This window comes from Crotalus tigris, unplaced genomic scaffold, assembly GCF_016545835.1.
Source record: "Crotalus tigris isolate CLP2741 ecotype Arizona unplaced genomic scaffold, ASM1654583v1 scf7180000018292.409768, whole genome shotgun sequence".
NCBI lineage: Eukaryota > Metazoa > Chordata > Lepidosauria > Squamata > Viperidae > Crotalus > Crotalus tigris.
Window position 1 is genome coordinate 98,411 of NW_024096926.1, and position 21,095 is coordinate 119,505.

At 44.4% G+C, this 21,095-nt stretch overlaps 1 protein-coding gene across 2 annotated transcripts in view; it reads right to left on the minus strand.

Moving 5' to 3' along the window:
• The window catches only part of NOL6 (nucleolar protein 6), an 89,087-nt gene that overhangs the window by 31,925 nt on the left and 36,067 nt on the right, over positions 1 to 21,095 (minus strand). Inside the window, exons 16-21 of one of the 2 annotated variants that reach the window (XM_039349537.1) lie at positions 20,801 to 20,941; positions 18,235 to 18,352; positions 15,391 to 15,545; positions 13,766 to 13,929; positions 10,149 to 10,301; positions 8,080 to 8,177 (exon numbers count right to left, since the gene is read on the minus strand). In XM_039349537.1, coding sequence (XP_039205471.1) covers positions 8,080 to 8,177; positions 10,149 to 10,301; positions 13,766 to 13,929; positions 15,391 to 15,545; positions 18,235 to 18,352; positions 20,801 to 20,941 — 829 coding nt within the window. The remainder of the gene's footprint in view (positions 1 to 8,079; positions 8,178 to 10,148; positions 10,302 to 13,765; positions 13,930 to 15,390; positions 15,546 to 18,234; positions 18,353 to 20,800; positions 20,942 to 21,095) is intronic. The other variant, XM_039349538.1, reaches the window with a different exon arrangement.

A 21,095-nucleotide genomic window follows, 5' to 3' on the forward strand; every position in this document is an offset into this window, starting at 1 on the left:
AAGGCTATTGAGTGTTTAATTAACATAATGTTTATGATAATTAACTATGTCTATTAATGTTAGTTAAATACGTGTACCCAGACATTATGCTGTTTGAAAATGTTATTTGGAAAACCCCAACCCCAACCCCACCTTATCCCTAACCCCTATAAAAACTAATAAAATCTATATTAAAAAAATTAAACGTGAATAGTTGCTAAATGAGGCAGTTGTTAAAAGAGGACTACCTTACGTTTTCACTGTGCTAGGTTTTACTGCTGCCTTGTCTGTGTCTTGCAATATACTTTGCTAATTTAAAAAACAACAACAACAGAAGGAGGAGGAAAATATGTTGGGAGGGGAAAATCCCCCTCTAAAGAAAAGGGATGGAAAGAAAGCCGGTTCTTCTGGAACAAATTTTGCATTTCGGGGAAGCAAAGACTTAATGGGGTGACTTAATCAAAGGGCCTGCATTATGTTAAGAACCAAGCTGACTTAGCCTGGATCTGGCTTTGATGTATCCCTCAGGTAGACACACACACAATGCAGATTTTCATACATCAGACTAGGAGGGCAGCTTTTGCTAACTTTGAGTGCCTCAAGTTCCAAAACGGATTATCGCATTTAGCTGAGCATCACTGAAATCTTAATCATGCTTCCTGGTTGAGCCTCTTGACTCATTTTGAGTCCTGAGAAATAATGCTAAGAAGGCAGAATCACTATCGGAGCGATGTTTTGTAACAGGCACAAAAAGTGGGGTGTTTTTGTCACGGATACTTATTTACATCTACAGAGGAGAATATCTCTAGTTCAGGGTTGAACGGTGGGGTCTTTGGGGCTCTCTGAATTGGGTTGTTTCCTTCCAGATATTTCATTACACAGCCAGGTAACCTCATCAGTCCTAGAAGGGAGGAGGAGGAGGGGGAGGAGGAGGACTGAAGGATCCTTGATACTCTGAGTTTGGCTCTTTTCTTGCAGACATTTAATTACCCAAATAGGTAACATCTTCAGTGCTAGGAGGGAGGAAGGAGGAGGAGGAGGAGGAGGAGGAGGGGGAGGGGGAGGGGGAGGAGGAGAACTGAAGGATCCTTGATACTCTGAGTTTGGCTTTTTTCTTGCAGACATTTAATTACCCAAATAGGTAACATCTTCAGTGCTAGGAGGGAGTGGGGTTTTTCCTCCCTGTTTATATACCTAATTTGTCCTTGTAAACAACAGAAAGAAAATAACACTCCCTCTAACACAGAACAAGCCATTTGAATATAAACAGAGGAAACCCCCTGGTCTGCAAATCAAAAAACAAACAAAAAACGACCAAGCTCAGAGAATACCAAACACCCCACAGTCTTCCTCCTCCTCCTCCTCCTCCTCTTCCTCCTCTCCAAACATTCACTTCCTTCTAGCATTGATGATGTTACCTAGTTGGATCATGAAACGTCAGCAAGAAAACTGCCACGTCCAGAGAGCACCAAGGAGCCCTCATTTCAACCCTGAGCTGCAAACATTCTCCTTTTTTTGTTACTGTATTTTGCACCAGCTAAGCCCCTGAACAGTCTTCAAGGGCAGCCCCGTGTGGATCTCCTCAAACTGACCCAACTTTTGAGGATCGGTTGGTCAAAAACTCTCCTGCTGTGATGATGGGGCCAGCCTGGGCTTCTTGTTCTAGACCAGGGGTAGTCAACCTTGGCTCTTTTATGACTCGTGGACTTCAACTCCCAGAATTCCTCAGCCAGCCATCCTGAGGGAAAAGGGAGAGGTTTCCAAGCTGAGCCATGCTGGCTCAGGAATTCTGGGAGCTGAAGTCCACGAGTCATCAAAGAGCCAAGGTTGACTCTCTCTTCTTTGTGGCAGGGCCTCAGATACTGGAAGGCTGCTATCGTGTCACCCCTCGTCCTTCTCTTCATTAGACTAGACCAGGAGTAGGCAACCTGACAGCCTGACAGGAGATTATCAGAAACTGGTAGGCCTAGTCCACGGGTAGGCAGCCTTGGCTCTTTTATGACTTGTGGACTTCAACTCCCAGAATTCCTCAGCCAGCCATGCTGAGTGGAAAGGGAGAGGTTTCCAAGCTGAGCCATGCTGGCCCAGGAATTCTGGGAGTTGAAGTCCACGAGGCATAAAAGAGCCAAGGTTGCCTTCCCATGGTATAAGGTCTCCTGCTCTAAGCGGTGAGCCTCCTAGGCCAGGGGTAGTCAACCTTGGCTCTTTTATGACTCGTGAACTTCAACTCCCAGAATTCCTGAGCCAGCATGGCTCAGCTTGGAAACCTCTTCCTTGCCTACCCCTGTTCTAGACCATTAACCTTCTCTCTTTCAAGATGAATTCCGCTTTTTACAGGTGGACCGTGCAAAGGAAGCGGTTTTGAGTTCGACAACCAATGCGAGGCTGTTCTTTCAAAAATCTAACCCAGTTAATTTTCAAGCTAATTTCTCTGCCAGAATTTATTATCTCTGTTCTGCGAAGCAAGTGGCCAAACAGGATTTCAAGTTGGAAACGTGCCCCTGCCCTTTAAAAGGAAGTGGGGCAAACACTCTTAGCCAAAGATGGGACGGCCCTGTCAGAAATGGACTGCTTTTAATTAAGAGAAAAGAACAGAGCCGGTTTTGTTTCGATCTGCAAACAGCTTCTGGTCTTCTCCAGAAACACAACAACAATAAAAATAACTTCTGACTCTTGGTTTCATTGATTTGACTACAGGTGTAGTCCTCGGCTTACGACCACAATTGAGACCGAAACTTCCGTCGCTAAGCTAGACAGTTGTTGACTGAATTTTGTCCCAGCTGACGATCTTCCTTGCTACGGTTGTTAAGTAAATCACTGCAGTTGTTTAAGTTAGTAGCATGGTTGTAAAATAAATCTGACTTCCCCCTGGACTTTGCTGGTCTGAAGGTCACAAAAAGAGATCATCCCTGGGACACTGCGACCGTCATAAATGTGAGTCAGTTGCCAAGCGTCTGAATTTTGATCCCCTGACCACGGGGAGGGTGCAACGGTTGTAAGTCCGAAAAACATTAAGTCACTTTCTTTCAGCGCGGTTGTAACTTTGAACGGTTACTAAACAAAGGGTTGTACGTCAAGGACCACCTGTAGGTTGTTGCTAGAGAAATGGCTAGCAGTGACTAAGTATGTGAATGGAAAAAAAGTGGAGGTTGTAATTTTATTCTGTATTTTACTGCACTCAAGTTTATCTATGTTTTTTTTATCCATTTTTACCTTTCCACCTTTATCTTGTATTTTTCTTCCTTTCTTATCCTTTCCCATTTCCCGACTGTTTTTACTTTACCTTTGTATATTACATTATAATTTCATGACATTTATTTTAAAAACAAAATACACTTCTTGCAGATGTTTCCTAACCTAACTAGGTAGCATCCTCAGTGCTAAAAGGGAGTGGGGGAGGAGGAGGAAGAGGAGGAGGAGGAAGAGGAGGAGGACGACTGTGGGATCTTTGGTGCTCTCTGAGCTTGGTTATTTTCTTGCAGACGTTTCTTGACCCAACTAGGGAACATCACCAGGGCTAGAAGGGAGTGAGGTTTGGGGAGAGGAGAACTGTGGATCCTTATTGCTCTCTGTACTTGGTTGTTTCCTAGCAGACATTTCATGACCCAACTAGGGAACATCTTCAGTGTTATAAAGAAGTGAGGTTTGAGGAGGAGGAGGAGGAGGAGAAGGAGGAGGAGGAGAGGAGGAGGAAACTGTGGGGTCCTTGGTGTTCTCTGAGCTTCATGGTTTACTTGCAGACATTTCATTAATCATCTAGGTAACATCATCAGTGCTAAAAAGGTTGCTGAGAGGAGGAGGAGGAGGAGGAGGAGGAGGAAGACGACAAGGACTGTGGATCTTTATTATTCTCTTCTTGGCACCTATTATTTATTTATTTATTTATGAGACTTATATACCGCTTTAAGTGCAAGCACTCTCTAAGCGGTGTACACCAGTGAGCAACGTATATATATATTTACATTGCCCCCAACAATCTGGGTCCTCATTTTACCTACCCCGGAAGGATGGAAGGCTGAGTCAACCTTGAGCCGGTGAGATTTGAACCGCTGACCTGCTGAACACAGTCAGCTAAAGTGGCCTGCAGTACTGCACTCTAAGTGCTGCGCCACCTCGGCTCATTAAACAGACGATTCTTTAATTATTTTACTTCTATCTATCTCTGCTTCTAGTTGTTTTAACCTTAACCATCATATACAGGTCCTCGACTTATCAACAGTTCATTTAGTGATTGTTCAAAGTTACAACTGCACTGAAAAAGGTGACGTATGACCGTTTTTCACACTTACGTCCGTTGTGGCATCCCTATGGTCACGTGATCAAAATTCAGATGCTGGGCAACTGACTCATATTTATGACGGTTGCAGTGTCCCAGATCACGCGATCCCCTTTTGCAACCTTATGACAACAAAGTCAATGGAGGAGCCAGATTCATTTAAGAGCTATATTACTAATTTTACTGTGGTGATTCACTTAACAACTGTGGCAAAAAAGGTCGTAAAATGGGGCAAAGTTCAATTCACAAATGACTCACTTAACAACATAAATTTGGGGCTCAATTGCCATTGTAAGCTGAGGACAACATGCATCTGTTTTGTGACATTGGGCGTGCTTCAATATTGTGCCACTAAAATTTTGATACATGCATTTTGCAAAACTTCTAAGTCCTAAACTGTAACAATTACGGCTTTCCTAGATTTTCAGGAGCCCTTATGGAATTTACATCCTCTTCAAAGTACATCTGAAGGATCCAGATTTTGTGCATTCTTCCCACTGGAAGATGCTACCAGAAAAATAATCTGGTTGCCACTTTTTTTGAGATGCTGCGAGAAAATTCAGTCAAGGATGGAGGTCAATTTCTAAAAAGCTGCAAGTGCAGGTGGTCCTCGTCTTACGACCACAATTGGGACCAGCCGGGAAGGTTCTGTTACATTCCTAACTTTTAATCTTAAAATTATTCATTTTTGAAAGTTTTATTGTATTGATTAAATTGTACACCATTCATAACTCTTCTGTGAAGGAGGTTAAAAAGTTGGATGAATGGATGGATGGGTGGATGGATGAATAGATAGATAAATAGAGGATAGATAGCTGGCTGGCTGGATAGGAAGCTAGATGATAAATAGATGATAGATAGATAAATGGATGGATGGATGGATGGATGGATAGCAAGCTAGATAATAGATAGAAGATAGATAGATAGATAGATAGATAGATAGCAAGCTAGAGATAGATAGATAAATAGATAGATAGATAGGTAGATGACAGATGGATGGATAGCAAGCTGGAAGATAGACAGACAGACAAGCAGACAGATAGACAGACAGATAGCTGGATGGATGGATGGATAGCAAGCTAGATGATAAATAGATAATAGACAGACAGATAAATAGATAGATACATGATAGATGCAAATGGCGATCACATGACCCTGGGAAGCTGCAATTCTAGTCAAACACACACTTATTGCCAAGTGCCCAAATTTTGATCATGTGACCAAGGGAATGCTGCAATGGTCATAAGTCCAAGAACCGATCATAAGTCACTTTCTTCGGTGCCTTTGTAACATTGAAGGGTCACTAAACAAATGCTGATGAGTCGAGGACTGCCTATACATGACTGAAAATGCACAATGCCTCGCCTGACCTCAGAGAGAGGTGAGCAGGGAGTGGGAAATATGGGGGGGGGGTAGAGAGAACCCCATCCTTTTGCAACCTCTTCAGGTTACACCCTGGTCAGGTAAACAAGTGTGTGCAGAAATATCCAGGCGCCTGCTCAGGTGTGGTCTGTCAGGATGTTTGTTTGACAAGTGTGGTAAAGAAGTCATCAGCTCCACCTCACCTGCCGTCTTTCTCCCCAGGCCTCCAAAACCATTTAGTCAAAACACCCAACCTTCAGCAGCAAATACAGGGAGTCCTCGACTTATGACTGAGGCCTCTCTTGCTAGACAATGCCGTCTTCTAGTCCAACCACCCGCTCAAACTGGAGACCTTATACCAGGGGTAGGTAACCTTGGCTCTTTTATGACTCGTGGACTTCAACTCCCAGAATTCCTGAGCCAGCCATGCTGAGGGAAAAGAGAGAGGTTTCCAAGCTGAGGCATGCTGGCTCAGGAATTCTGGGAGTTGAAGTCCACCAGTCATAAAAGAGCCAAGGTTGCCTACCCCTGCCCTATACCATGCAGGTGAAATGGTTGCCCCGTTTCTTCTTAAAAGCCTCCAATGATGGAGCACCCACAACTTCTGGAGGCAAGTCATCCCACTGCTTAATTGTTCTCCCTGTCAGGAAGTTTCTCCTTAATTCCAGGTTGGATCAGTGATGGAGCACCCATAACTTCCGAAACTATGACCAGTTTTCCTGGAGAACATCTACAAATGTGATCACTAAGACTCAACGACAACTCGATGAAACATTATCAAGCCATTACTCTGAAGAAGCCCTAGGCAAGGGGTAGGCAACCTTGGTTCTTTTATGACTCGTGGACTTCAACTCCCAGAATTCCTCAGCCAGCCATGCTGAGGGGAAAGGGAGAGGTTTCCAAGCTGAGCCACGCTGGCTCAGGAATTCTGGGAGTTGAAGTCCATGAGTCATAAAAGAGCCAAGGTTGCCTACCCCTGCCCTAGTCAAAACCCAGTCTGCTCTTTCTAGCTACTAAGATCCAGGAATTCCTCGACTTACAGCAGTTCATGTAATGACTGTTCAAAGTTACAACGGCACTGAAAAAGGTGACTTATGACCGTTTTTGACCCCTGACCGTTGCAGCATCCCCGTGGTCACGTGATCAAAATTCAGAGGCTTGTCTGCTTATTTGAAGGATCATACACAAGAAAGATATATTATTGTATGGAGAAGATGGATAGATTATATTCAGAAAAAATATGGGACTATAAAGATTCATTTATTTTATGAGTAAATTTTATAGTAACTGTTGTAGAGATTTGTTTATATGACTTAATTTAAGGGGAGTTGAAGGTTAAGTATGATGTTTTTTTTCTCTTTTATTTTCTTTTTTTCTTTTATTATTGTTAACTTTCTTAATAATAACCCTGTATTCTGCTCTGGGAAGCGAGGGGGGGGAGGGTTGAGGGTGGGTGGGTGGGTGAGTGGGTGGGTAATGATAATATAGACATGGTAAACGCTTGGGCATTTCCCCTATGCTGCGTTCATGTGTGTGAGAGGGATGAGAGGGGAGGAAGGAGTAGGGAGGAAGTAGAATGGTTAGAGGAGAAGGGGGGGGGAAGATAGTAGGAGGGGAGGAGAGAAAGAGGAGGGAAGTGGAGAAGGATTAGAGAGGGTGGACGCAGCCTGGGGGAATGGGCAGGCGGTACCAATGGTTAGGAATTTAATTGTATTTTGTATGAATAAATGGAAAATAAAAACTTTTTTAATTAAAAAAAAAATTCAGAGGCTTGGCAACTGACTCGTATTTATGACGGTTGCAGTGTCCTGAGGTCACGTGATCTCTTTGGCGGCCTTCTGACAAGTAAAGTCAGATTCACTTAAAAACCGTGTTACTAAATGAACAACTGCAGTGATTCACTTAATAACTGTGGCAAGAAAGGTCTTAAAATGGGGCAAAACTCACTTAGGAAATGTCTCACTTAAAAACAGAAAACCTGGGGCTCAATTGTGGTCGTAAGTCAAGGACTAATAACAGCACTGCAACCTAGAGAAGTTGGAAGATCCGTCTGCTCCAGGCCATCACCCAACCTGCCTGGAAAAATCCAGGAACGCTGGGCTGACCATCGTTGGAAATGAAACAAAACAAAACAAAACAAAAATCCAGCAAGCCTAAACTTATATTCAACAATGGCTGTGTTACCTTAGTAAATTCATTATGTTGGAAACAAAAGGATCAGGATGGTCTTTCAGCTGCCGTATTAATCGCATTACCATCACCTGCCCCGCAGCCCAGATCAGTTGACAAAATCCTTTACAACAAGGTGTTAAGAAGGCAGAAATGATTCATCCGTGCGTTTGCAACGCAGCTTTCCGTCTTTTGTGTCTTTGGAGACACATCTTGGGGAAAGATTTTTCCACCGCCGCTGAACCATTGATCTACCAAAACAGGAATGGAAATTATACCTCTCCCCTGCTCACCTTTGAGGTCACCGTTGAGGTTCACCAAAAGTGGGCTGTTCTTCCAATCAAAGGAAGCGAGCAGGTGAAGGAACCGAAGGAAGCCCACTTGGGGAGAGCTGGTGAGGAGGAAAAACAATTACAAGCAGGTGAGAGGTATTTGTCTCAACACCAGGCTGAACAAAGCCACTAGCAACAAAGAAAAAGCACAAAAGCTTTGGGCTGTAAGTAGAAAAGCAAACACACAAATCCCAAGAGAAAACGGATTTACTCAGAGGTTTAAGGGGAGTGGGGTTCCACCATACTTATTTCCTAGTTAAGTATCATGAAACTGCAGTCGCTCCTTGCAAAAAAAAAAAGGGGGGGGGGGTTTAGCAGCCCCTTGTCACGCTAACAAAGGTTATTAAAAGGCTTAAGCTGCTGAGGCTGCGTCTTTCAATAAAATTTGTTAGCAGAAAAAGGTGTCACCAATTTCCTAAGGAATTTTAGCCACACAAAGTAGCTCGAATTACATCAGTTTGTTTAGAGACGGTTTGAAGTTGCCACGGCACTGAAAAAAGTGACTTTTAACCGTCTTTCACATTTAGGATCCTTGGGATCAAAATTCAGATGCTTGGCAACTGGCAGGTACTTATGACGGTTGGGGTGTCCCGGGGTCCTGTGATCCCCTTTTGTGACTTTCTGACAAGCAAAGTCAATGGGGAAGCCAGATTCACTTAACAGCCGTGCTGCTAATTTAGCAACAGCAATGATTCACTTTGCAACGGTGGCAAGAGAGGTCGTAAAACGGGGCTAAATTCACAACCAATGTCTCGCTTGCCACAGAAATGTTGGGCTCCATTGTAGGTTGTAAGTCGAGGACTACCTATAATTAAATTTCTTAGGAGAAAAGGGGGCTACTTGTTTCCAAAGAATTTTCGGCTACTATACGGTAATTAACACACTTTTCTTACTACAGTCATTAATTGCATTGGCCAATATGGAAAAGTGCAAAAGGGACTCGTGGACTCAGTGAGTCCTCGACATACGACAATTGAGCCCCAAATTTCTGTCGTTAAGCGAGACATTTGCGAAACGGGTTTTGCCCCATTTTACGACCTTTCTCACCACAGTACTTAAGTGGGTCACTGCAGTTGATCAGTTAGTGACACGGTTGTTAAGTGAGTCTGGCTTCCCCCTTGATTTTGCTTGTGAAAAGCTTGCAAAAGGTGATCACAGGACCTTGGGACACAGCAACAGTCATAAGTACGAGTCAGTTGCCAAGCATCTGAATGTTGATCCCGTAATCCTGGGGCTGCTACAAAGATTCTAAGTGTGAAAAATGGTCGTAAGTCCCTTTTTTCCTCAGTGCCTTTGTAATTTTGAACAGTCATTAAATGAACTGTTGTAAGTCGAGGCCTTCCTGCAATGTCAATCTTGCCCTTGGTGGAAAGGTTTACCCAACAGCAGTTGCAAAGGGGCTGCCCCAAAGAAGAGGGAGTCAAGCTATTCTCCAAAGCGCCTGAAGGCAGAACAAGAAGCAATGGGTGGAAACTAACCAAAGAGAGAAGCAACCTAGAACTAAGGAGAAACTTCCTGACAGTCAGAACAATTAACCAGTGGAACAACCTGCCTCCAGAAGCGGTGAATGCTCCAACACTGGAAGTTTTTAAGAAGAGATTGGACAGCCATTTGTCCGGAATGGTGTAGGGTTCCCTGCCTGAGCAGGGGGTTGGACTAGATGACCTCCAAGGTCCCTTCCATCATCATCATCATCATCATCATCATTATTACTACCAGGGACTGATTCTGTGGAGAAAGATTTTCCACAGACCAGAGGGCACATGGTTTCATGTGGTGCCCGCATCCAGTGGATGGGGCTTCACTTGTTTGCACAGTCCGTTTGCTAGTATGCTACAGACCGGTGCCGGTCTACAGACCTGGGGTTGGGGACCTCTGTCCTAAACCAATAAATAAAAATAGGTACGGAAGAAAGGAATTCTGGGAGTTGGAGTCCAGAAGTCATCAAGGGGGCCACGGTTCCCCACCTGTGAGATATAATCAAAGAAAACTCATCAGCCGAAGCGGCACATGTCACATTGGCTGCTCACCTGGGTGCCGTGAACGGAGCTGGAGAGAGGAAAAGGAAGGCCGCTAATAAATCCACAGCCTCCTCCGCAAGGCTGTCGCTCAGCATCTGGGCGCTGATCCATCGCTTGGCGAGACGGCAGCTGCCGCTAAAAGCCGGATATTGTTGCTGGAGGCTGCGGGGAGGAAAATAAAGGATGTTAAGAGCAGGATCAAGAGGAACGGAAATTCCCACAAGTTCTTGCTGGGAGGGGCTTTGCTCTTGCTAGAAACGACGAGGTGTTTCAGAATGAATTCCAGATAATCCTCGACTTACAACATTCAGTTCATTAATCACTGCCACACTGATAAATGGAATTTTACATTTGGATGGTTGCCTTGACGCAATTTCCTTCCTTCTGTCTATGAATCAGTAAAAATTCCAACAAAACGAAGTGTACCTGAACACATGCAACAGTCCCCATCCTCATAGCACATTGCAATCTGAGCAAAAACAAGCAAACAAACAATCCCCCCCCATCACCGAATTCAAGATTGGGCTATGCCACAGGTCGGCAACCTGCGGCTCCGGAGCCGCATGCGGCTCTTTGAGCCTTCCCCTGTGGCTCCCAGCTTCCTCTGCCTTTGAAGAGAGAGACAGAGACAGAGAGAGGCAATTGCGCTTCCCTGCTTCTCTCTCTCTCTCTCTCTCTCTCTCTCTGTGTGTGTGTGTGTAAAAAAGAGAGTGCACTCACAGTGTTCTACGAGGAGCTGAAAAGCTTACTGGGCGGAGCTCCTCCCTTTGCTGCGTCTCTGCAGGAAGCAGGAAGCAGGAAGGGCAGGAGAGAGCTAGCTAGCCCAGCTAGGCTGACTCAGGAATTCTGGGAGTTGAAGTCCAGGAGTCATAAAAGAGACGAGGTTGCTTACCCCTGAGCTTGTTGGACAACAGCTTGAAGCTTGCCAGGTGAGCAGCAGATAGGAGGGGGGGGAGAAAGAGAGAGAGAGAAAGAAAGAGAGTGGGGGAAGAGGAGTGGCAGACCAAGGGCAGATAGAGAGGGAGGGAGGGAGAGAGACACAGAGAGAGACCCTTTTGACATCTAAAATGAAGATAACACTGCATATATCCTTTTTTTACCTGTGTGTGCATGTAATTTTATTCTCTTAAAGCATTAAAGCATTCTCTTGGTGAGCATTGTTTTAATAGTATGGATATTCCCAAGAGTCATATTTTTACTTTTATTGTGTGTGTGTGTGTATACATACACACAAACACAAACACACACACACACCTATAATAAAGGTTAAAAAAGGATATATGCAGTGTTATCTTGATTTAAGATATCAAAAGTGTTTTGCGGCTCCCGGTGTTTTGTTTTTGGTGGGAAACGGGTCCAAGTGGCTCTTTGAGTGTTTTGGGTTGCCTACCCCTGGGCTATGCGGATAACTAACGTAAGAGGAGATTTGAGTTTTTTTAATAACTGAAATTGCCAAGCCACTCCCTTCCAAGAGAGAAAGTAATGTGCTACTATCTCCTCCTCTGATGAGGACAAAATATGTCTTCTGTCCCTAATAGCTGTCATTCCCTCAGGAGGTGACTATCTCCTGCTCTTATAGTACACAGAATCTGTCTACCATATTCCTAGCATTTTTTAAAAAAATACTTGCATAATAAAAAGGGGTCCTCTGGTAATTGTGGAATATGTGTTTCATCTTCACTAATATCCTGGAAGTTGAATCATGGCAACTTCTTTTCTTGTTGGTTTGAAATGTTTCGCTTATCCAGTTAAGTTCTTCCGTCTAGTACAAGAGTAGGCAACCGTGGCTCTTTTATGACTGGTGGACTTCAACTCCCAGAATTCCTGAGCCAGCATGGCTCAGCTTGGAAACTCTCCCTTTCCCCTCAGCATGGCTGGCTCAGGAATTCTGGGAGTTGAAGTCCACTAGTCATAAAAGAGCCAAGGCTGCCTACCCATGGACTAGGCCTACCAGTTTCTGATAATGTACTCCTGTCAGGCTTAATAGACTAGGCCACGGGTAGGCAAGCTTGGCTCTTTTATGACTCGTGGACTTCAACTCCCAGAATTCCTGAGCCAGCATGGCTCAGCTTGGAAACTCTCCCTTTCCCCTCAGCATGGCTGGCTCAGGAATTCTGGGAGTTGAAGTCCACAAGTCATAAAAGAGCCAAGGTTGCCTACCCATGGTCTAGTATTACTTAGTGGCCGTTCAAAGGCTGGATGAACCCTTCGTGGCTCAAAGGCAGCTTATGCGATTTATTTTATTTAAGTACGTAAATAACTGTATGTAAATAATTCCACCCAGCTGTGCAGAACAAGCCGGTCTATTCAGGATTTCCTGTTATCGGGCAGATACAGGTGCATTGCTAGTTTAGCTGTAAATTATGGGCTCCACTGTGGTCGTAAGTCGAGGACCACCTGTATATCTAAAATGGCAAAAATGTTCCCTGGGCTCATTGTCTATGGAGGTTCTTAGTCATCCAGGTCCTGATTATCCCAAAGGGGCTTTTTTTTTTTCCCCTGAGAGGCACTTGGTCTTTCTTGCCTTTGCTTGAAGAGGTTTCGCTTCTCATCCAAGAAGCTTCTTCGGTTCTGACTGAATGGCGGAGGAATTCAGAATTCCTGAGCCAGCCATGCTGAGGGGAAAGGGAGAGTTTCCAAGCTGAGTCTTGCTGGCTCAGGAATTCTGGGAGTTGAAGTCCACGAGTCATAAAAGAGCCAAGGTGGCCTACCTCTGGCCTAGTCTATTAAGCCTGACAGGAGTAGATGATCAGAAACTGGTAGGCCTAGTCCACGGGTAGGCAGCCTTGGCTCTTTTATGATTCGTGGACTTCAACTCCCAGAATTCCTGAGCCAGCCATGCTGAGGGGAAAGGGAGAGGTTTTCAAGCTGAGCCATGCTGGCTCAGGAATTCTGGGAGTTGAAGTCCACGAATCATAAAAGAGCCAAGGTGGCCTACCTCTGGCCTAGTCTATTAAGCCTGACAGGAGTAGATGATCAGAAACTGGTAGGCCTAGTCCACGGGTAGGCAGCCTTGGCTCTTTTATGACTCGTGGACTTCAACTCCCAGAATTCCTGAGCCAGCCATACTGAGGGGAAAGGGAGAGGTTTCCAAGCTGAGTCTTGCTGGCTCAGGAATTCTGGGAGTTGAAGTCCATCAGTCATAAAAGAGCCAGGGTTGCCTACCCGATCTAGGCTAAAAGGAGGGGTTTGGCAGCAGCAGCAGCAGCAGCAGGGGGGGGGAGGAGGAGGAGGAGGAGGAGGACTGTGGGGCCTATGGTACTCTCCGAGCTTGGTGGTTTTCTTGCAGACGTTTCATGACCCAGCTAGATAGAATTATCTCGGCTAAAGGGAGTGGGGTTTGGTGGGAGGAGGAGGAGGAGGAGGAGGAGAAGGAGGAGGAGGAGGAGGAGGAGGAGGACGACTGTGGGGCCTATGGTACTCTCTGAGCTTGGTGGTTTTCTTGCAGACGTTTCATGACCCAACTAGCACTGATGATGTTCCCTAGTTGGGTAATGAAACGTCTACAAGAAAACCACCAAGCTGAAAGAGCACCAAATACCTCCTTCTTCCCCCATTTATCCCCCTAAAAAGAGCACCAGAGGACTGGGCCCAGGCCCAACCCAGAGCTGGCTCTTCTCTCGTACCCGTGGAGCGAGCTAGTCAAGAAGGGCAGATGCAACGTCTCAAGTTCCAGCTGCTGAGACTCTGGACTCTCCTGGTACTTCAGCATCCCCTCCGGAGTGACCACCTCCTTCAGGACCTGGGGCTCTCGATGGTAGACCACTCGCAGGCGGAAGACGTAGCCATTCTACAGGAAGACCAAAAATGGAAATTACAACCAGGTCTAACTCACGTTCCTTCCCGGCTTATCCAACCCAGCCTGGAATACCCATTTCTAGGTAGTCCTCGACGTACGATGACAACTGAGCCCCCAAATTTCCGTTGCTAAGCAAGAGTATTGATAAGTGAGTTTGGCCCCATTTTAACGACCCTTCTGGCCCTAAGTGCTAAATGAATCACTGCCGTTGTTAAGTGAGTCACATGGTTGTTAAGTGAATCCGGCTTCCCCATTGGCTTTGCTCGCCAGAAGGTCGCAAAAGAGGATCACGTGACACCCCCCCATGGGATACTGCGACCATTGTAAATATGAGCCAGTTGCCAAGCGGCTGAAGGATGATCACGTGACCGCGAGGGAGGCCTCAATGGGCATAAAGGGCAAAAACTAGTCGTACGTCCTTTCTTTCTGTGCCACTGGGACTACGAATGGTCACTAAATGGATGGTGGTAAGTTGAGGACTACCTATATTTTCTCCAAGGCTGGAAAGAGATGGATAGAAGGAAGGGAAGGAGGGGGGGAGGAAGGAAGGAAAAGAGGGAAGAGAAGGGAGGGAGAAAGGAAGGAAGGGAAAGAGAGGGAAGGGAAAGGAGGAAGGGAGGAAGGAAAAGAGAGGGAAGGGAGGGTGGGAGGAAGGAAGAAAAGAGGAAAGAAGGGAGGGAGGACAGAGGGGAAAGAGGGAAGGGAAAGAAAAGACAGAAGGGAAGGTGGGAGGAAGGAAGGAAGGAAAGAAAAGAGGGAAGAAGGGAAGAGAAAGAAGGGAGGGAGAAAGAAAGGAAAGGAAAGAGGGGGAAGGGAGGAAGAAAAAAGAGGGAAGGGAAGGGTGGGAGGGAGGAAGGTAAAGAGAGGGAAGGGAGGAAGGAAAAAGAGGGAAGAGAAGGGAGGAAGGAAGGAAAGAAAAGAGGGAAGAAACAAAGAGAAAGGAGGAAGAAAGGAAGGTAAAGAGAGGGAAGGGAGGAAGAAAAAGAGAGGGAAGGGAGCGTGGCAGGGAGGGAGGAAGGAACATAAAGAGAGAGAAGGGAGGAAGAAAAAAGAGGGAAGGGAAGGAAGGAAAGAGGGAAGAAGGCAAGGGAGAAAAGAAGGAAGGTAAAAAGAGGGAAGGGAAGGGGGGTGGGAGGGAGGAAGGTAAAGAGAGGGAAGGGAGGAAGGAAAAAGAGGGAAGGGGAGAGGAAGGAAAGAGGAAAGAGAAGGGAGGGAGAAAGGAAGGAAGGTAAAGAGAGGGAAGGGAGGAAGGAAGGAAGAGAGGAAAGGGAGAGTGGGAAGGAGGAAAGAATGTAGAGAGAGGGAAGGGAGGAAGGAAAAAGAGGGAAGGGAATGGTGGAAGGAGAGAAGGGAGGAACAAAGGAAGGAGGGAAGGAAGGAAAGAAAAGAGGGAAGAAGGGAAGAGAAGGGAGAAGGGAAGGGAAGGGAAGGAAGGCGCTCCAGGACTATTACCTTATATATATCAGTGTAGGTGGCGGATGGCCGGCAGAGTAGATGGTGCTGCTCATTCAGGACTTCAGCTAGTTGCAACTGGAAAGCCGCTTTGATGCGCTGAATGGCCTCCTTGTTCCGCGGCCACTGACCGCTTCCCTCCATCTGGCAAATCACTGGAAGGAGGGAAGGAACACCACCAAGAGAGATCAATCCAAGAGCCACAGGGGGAACATCTACCAACCCTGCTGAACCATCAAACCCAGGACCCCACATTCTCCTCTACGTGGTGGACAGCTGGGCCGCCGTCTCCCAAAAGCCAGCACCTCCGGGAATAGGAGCAGATGGGAGACCATCTCCGCTACCAGGGTTTAGATAGGGCTCTTGAGACCGGCAGCTTTTAATAGCCTTCTCCTCCGTGAATGTACAGGCAATTCTCAAGTTATGACTGTAATGGAGCCTGGCCATCCTAGATGTAAACTCATGACGGACGGTCATAAAACACGTTGCCTATGGAGATTCTCGATCCTCCAGGCCACGGTTGTCCCCAAGGTGCTTTTTTTTCCAAAAGGCAACTGGACTTTCTTGAGGTTTTTTTTTTTTTTTTGAAAACGTTAGACTTCTCATCCGAGAAAAAGTGAAGTAGCTTCAATGTGTTTGTTTTGTGGGGTGGTTTTTTCTGTTTGTTTGTTTCTTTGTGTTAAAAAGTTTTGGAGTTTTTGAATTTTAACTTTTGTTTTTTTAAATAAAAAATCGGGGAGGGGGGGAGACATTTTATGATCTATTGCTTGCTGTTTATATGTACATTGTGAGCTTCTGCACCGCAGACAAATTCCTTGTTTGTTCAGTCACACGGTCAAAAAAAAATTCAGTTCAATTCAATTCTACTCTAAATTTTCTATATTCTATTCTATTTTTTTCTATTTATTCCATTCCACTCATATTCTATTCTACTCTAAATTTTCTATATTCTATTTTTTTTTCTATTCTATTCTAAATTTTCTATTGTATTCTATTGTATTGTATTATATTATGTTCTGTTGTATTCTATTCTAAATTTTCTATATTCTATTTTTTTCTATTCTATTCTAAATTTTCTATTGTATTCTATTGTATTGTATTATATTATGTTCTGTTGTATTCTACTCTAAATTTTCTATATTCTATTCTATTTTTTTCTATTCTATTCTAAATTTTCTATTCTATTTTTTTCTATTGTATTCTACTGTATTATGTTCTATTCTACTCTAAATATTCTATATTCTATTCTATTTTTTTCTATTCTATTCTATTCTATTTTATTTCATTCCATTCCATTCTATTCCATATTCTATTCTACTCTAAATTTTTTATATTCTATTCTATTTTTTTCATTCTATTCTATTTCATTCCATTCCATTCTATTCCATATTCTATTCTATTCTACTCTAAATTTTCTATATTCTATTCTATTTTTTTTCTATTCTATTCTATTTTATTTCATTCCATTCCATTCTATTCCATATTCTATTCTATTCTACTCTAAATATTTTATATTCTATTCTATTTTTTTCTATTCTATTCTAAATTTTCTATTCTATTTTTTTCTATTGTATTCTACTGTATTATGTTCTATTCTACTCTAAATATTCTATATTCTATTCTATTTTTTTCTATTCTATTCTATTCTATTTTATTTCATTCCATTCCATTCTATTCCATATTCTATTCTACTCTAAATTTTTTATATTCTATTCTATTTTTTTCATTCTATTCTATTTCATTCCATTCCATTCTATTCCATATTCTATTCTATTCTACTCTAAATTTTCTATATTCTATTCTATTTTTTTTCTATTCTATTCTATTTTATTTCATTCCATTCCATTCTATTCCATATTCTATTCTATTCTACTCTAAATTTTCTATATTCTATTCTATTCTATTTTTTTCTATTCTGTTCTAAATTTTCTATTGTATTCTATTGTATTCTATTATATTATGTTCTGTTGTATTCTACTCTAAATTTTCTATATTCTATTCTATTCTATTTTTTTCTATTCTATTCTATTCTATTTCATTCCATTCCATTCTATTCCATATTCTATTCTATTCTACTCTAAATTTTTTATATTTATTTTATTTTTTCATTCTATTCTAAATTTTCTCCTATTGTATTATATTATATTGTATTGTATTATGTTCTATTGTACCCTACATTTTCTATATTCTATTCTATTTTTTTCTATTCTATTCTAAATTTTCTCATATTGTGTCATATTGTATTAATTCCATTCTACTCTGCCCTACTCTATTCTATTTTTCAACATTAACATAACAATTTAGAAAGACACCAAGGAATAATGTCTACTCAAAAAGGGTAACTAAGTGATGGAAAAGCTGAGCTAGCTGGCCTCTTATCAAACCTGCAGAGATAGAAAAGGCCTCAAAGTTCAACTCTCTGTTCAACACAGGAACCCAAATCACAGCAATTCAAATTAATCCACCCAGCTACCATGATCTCTCCAGATAATAGGTGTTGAAGGTCAAGCCATTCTTAATCTCTAGATAATTTTACCTCTCCAGATTACAGTTGCTGAATGTCAAATCAACCTTATCTTTAGATAAATTTTTCTAACATTCAACTTGAATCCATGTTCCTGTAACACAGGATTATTAACCCGCGCTTTACATTCTAGGATGAAAGGAAACAGGTCTGGTCTTTCAGAACCTCTGATCCCCAAGTCAACATGGTCCCCCCTCCAATCACCTCTTTTGCTTCCAGGATCTTCAAAACCAAAAGTCATCCATTTTCAACACTTACTGGAACTCAACCCAAGAAAGACTCAGATTTTCTTGCAACCCATCCCAATGATAAACCCTTGCCTTTTATTGGGGCCACGTAAGCAGGACACGGTTTTTTCGCCACGGGGAGAAAGGATGCTCGCTTTTTGATCTTGACATGGGATGTATAGTCTGGTTTCATAGGGACCGGAGGAAAAGTCTAGGAGAGAATCAGAAAAAAAATAATATGCCAAACAGAAGAATGAAGGGCTTGGGGGAAGATGTCATCCTGTCTCTCCTAAGCCTTCTTCAGGGTGCTGCAGCTGCCAAAAAAGCCAGCACGGTGCTAGGCTGCATTAGCAGAGGGATAGAATCAAGATCACGTGACGTGTTAATACCACTTTACAAGGCCTTGGTAAGGTCAACCTTGAAATACCGCAGCCAGTTTTGGTCAGCACGATATAAAAAGGATGTTGAGACTCTGGAAAGAGTGCAGAGAAGAGCAACAAAGATGATCAGGGGACTGGAGGCTAAAACATATGAAGAACGGTTGCAGGAATTGGGTATGTCTAGTTTAATGAAGAGAAGGGGGGACATGATAGCAGTGTTCCAATATCTCAGGGGCTGCCCCAAAGAAGAGGGAGTCAAGCTATTCTCCAAAGTGCCTGAAGGCAGGACCCCCCTCGCCTCACCTTGTGGCAATGGCACCAGTGTGCTACGTGGCCTCCTGCCCTGTTGTGGCTGCGAGAAAGCAGAGGGTGTGGGACACAGAAAGCAGATGGCCGCGCAGAACGCCGATGCCACCGTCGTGAGGTGAGGCGAGGCAGCTGGCAGGAGGGTGGAGCTGCCCCACGCCCCCACGCACCTTATAGCCCCCCAAGCCACCCACGCTCCGCCTCGCGGCAGCAGCAACACCAACAGCAGCAGCCCTGACCAGCAGGAGCCTGTGTGACCAGCAGCCCACTCCCTTCCACCGTCTGGTTGCTTGCAGCTGCAATGTGGTAGGCAGCCATGCAGCGACTACGAGATGAGGCGAGGCAGGTGGCGGGGCATGGGTGGCCTGGCTGCAGGGCCCTGAGCTGTACAGTGCAGCTCCACCCATTAAAAAATTATGCTAGGGCAGGGGTAGACAACTTTGGCTCTTTTATGACTCGTGGACGTCAACTCCCAGAATTCCTGAGCCAGCCATGCTGAGAGGAAAGGAAGAGGTTTCCAAGCTGAGTCATGCTGGCTCAGGAATTCTGGGAGTTGAAGTCCACGAGTCATAAAAGAGCCAAGGTTGCCGACCCCTGGCCTAGTCTATTAAGCCTGACAGGAGTAGATTATCAGAAACTGGTAGGCCTAGTCCACAGGTAGGCAGCCTTGGCTCTTTTAACATTCGTGGACTTCAACTCCCAGAATTCCTGAGCCAGCCATGCTGAGGGAAAAGGGAGAGGTTTTCAAGCTGAGCTATGCTGGCTCAGGAATTCTGGGAGTTGAAGTCCAGGAGTCATAAAAGAGCTGAGGCTGCCTACCCCTGCGCTAGGGCTTATTTTCTGGTTGGGTCTTATTTTCGGGGAAACACGATAGTCACCCCAGAAACTGTGACATCCAACCTGATCTAGGTAGGACAGCCGACCAGCTTGAGAACTTCAACCTGGAGATGATAATAGCTGTTCGACGGCGTCAGCCTGATGCCAAAGTTCCTGAGAACTCTTCCTTCCGGCCTCCTCCCAACATAGGTAGCCCTTGGCTTACCACAGTTCATTAAGTGACCGCTTGAAGTTACAACGGCCCTGAAAAAAGGGACTCGCGGCCATTTTTCACACTTACGACTATTGCAGCCTCCCCGGGGGTCACGTGATCAAAATTTGGATGCTTGGCAACTGGCTTGTACTTACGACCGATATATCCCGGGGTTTTGCCACCTTTTGGCAAACAAAGTCAACAGAGAAGCCAAGGTTCACTTAATAACTGTGTTCCTCACTTAACAACGGCAGAGGTTCGCTTAACAACTGTGGCAAGAAAAGTCGTAAAATGGAGCCAAATTCACCTAACAAGTGTCCCTGTTCGCGACAGACGTTTTGGGTTCCACTGTGGTTGTAAGTCAAGGACTACCTGTACCTCCAAAGGCATCTTACATAGGTCGCCACCCCTCCCAGCACCTTCTGTTCATGGCACTTAATAATAATAAAAGTTGGAAGGGATCTTGGAGGTCATCTAGTCCAACCCCCTGCTCAGGCAGGAAACCCTATACCATTTCAGACAAATGGCTGTCCAGTCTCTTCTTGAAATCTTCCAGTGTTGGAGCATTCACTGTTTCTGGAGGCAGGTTGTCCACTGGTTAATTGTTTTAAGTGTCAGGACGCTTCTCCTTAGTTCTAGGTTGCTTCTCTCCTTGATTAGTTTCCACCCGTTGCTTCTTGTCCTGCCTTCTGGCGCTTTGGAGAATAGCTTGACTCCCTCTTCTTTGTGGCAGCCCCTGAGATATTGGAACACTGCTATCATGTCCCCCCTCATCCTTCTCTTCATTAAACTAGACCTACCCAATTCCAGCAGCCTTTCCTTATATGTTTTAGCCTCCAGTCCCCTGATCATCTTTGTTGCTCTTCTCTGCACTCTTTCTAGAGTCTCAACATCTTTTTTACAGCGTGGTGACAAAACTGGATGCAGTGTTCCATTAACTCACCTCTGTGTATCGAAGGGCGGGGTGGGCTCCTTGCACCGCCGTCACCGTCAAGGGCAGCCCCTTCAGGTGCCAAAGCTTGCGGCTCAAATCGTCATAGGAACGGATCAGGTTCACCAGGTCTTCCTCGCCGGTCCCTGCAATCTGCGGACATCCCAAAGAGCTCAAGTCAGCCAAGGAGGATTAATTAGCACAAAGCCATTTGGTCAAGGCTTCAATCCTGTTTTTCTCAAAATCAGGAGGAAATGGACCAGCAAAAGAAAAGAGGGTGTTTTTGGTGGGTGGGGTTAAAAAGTGG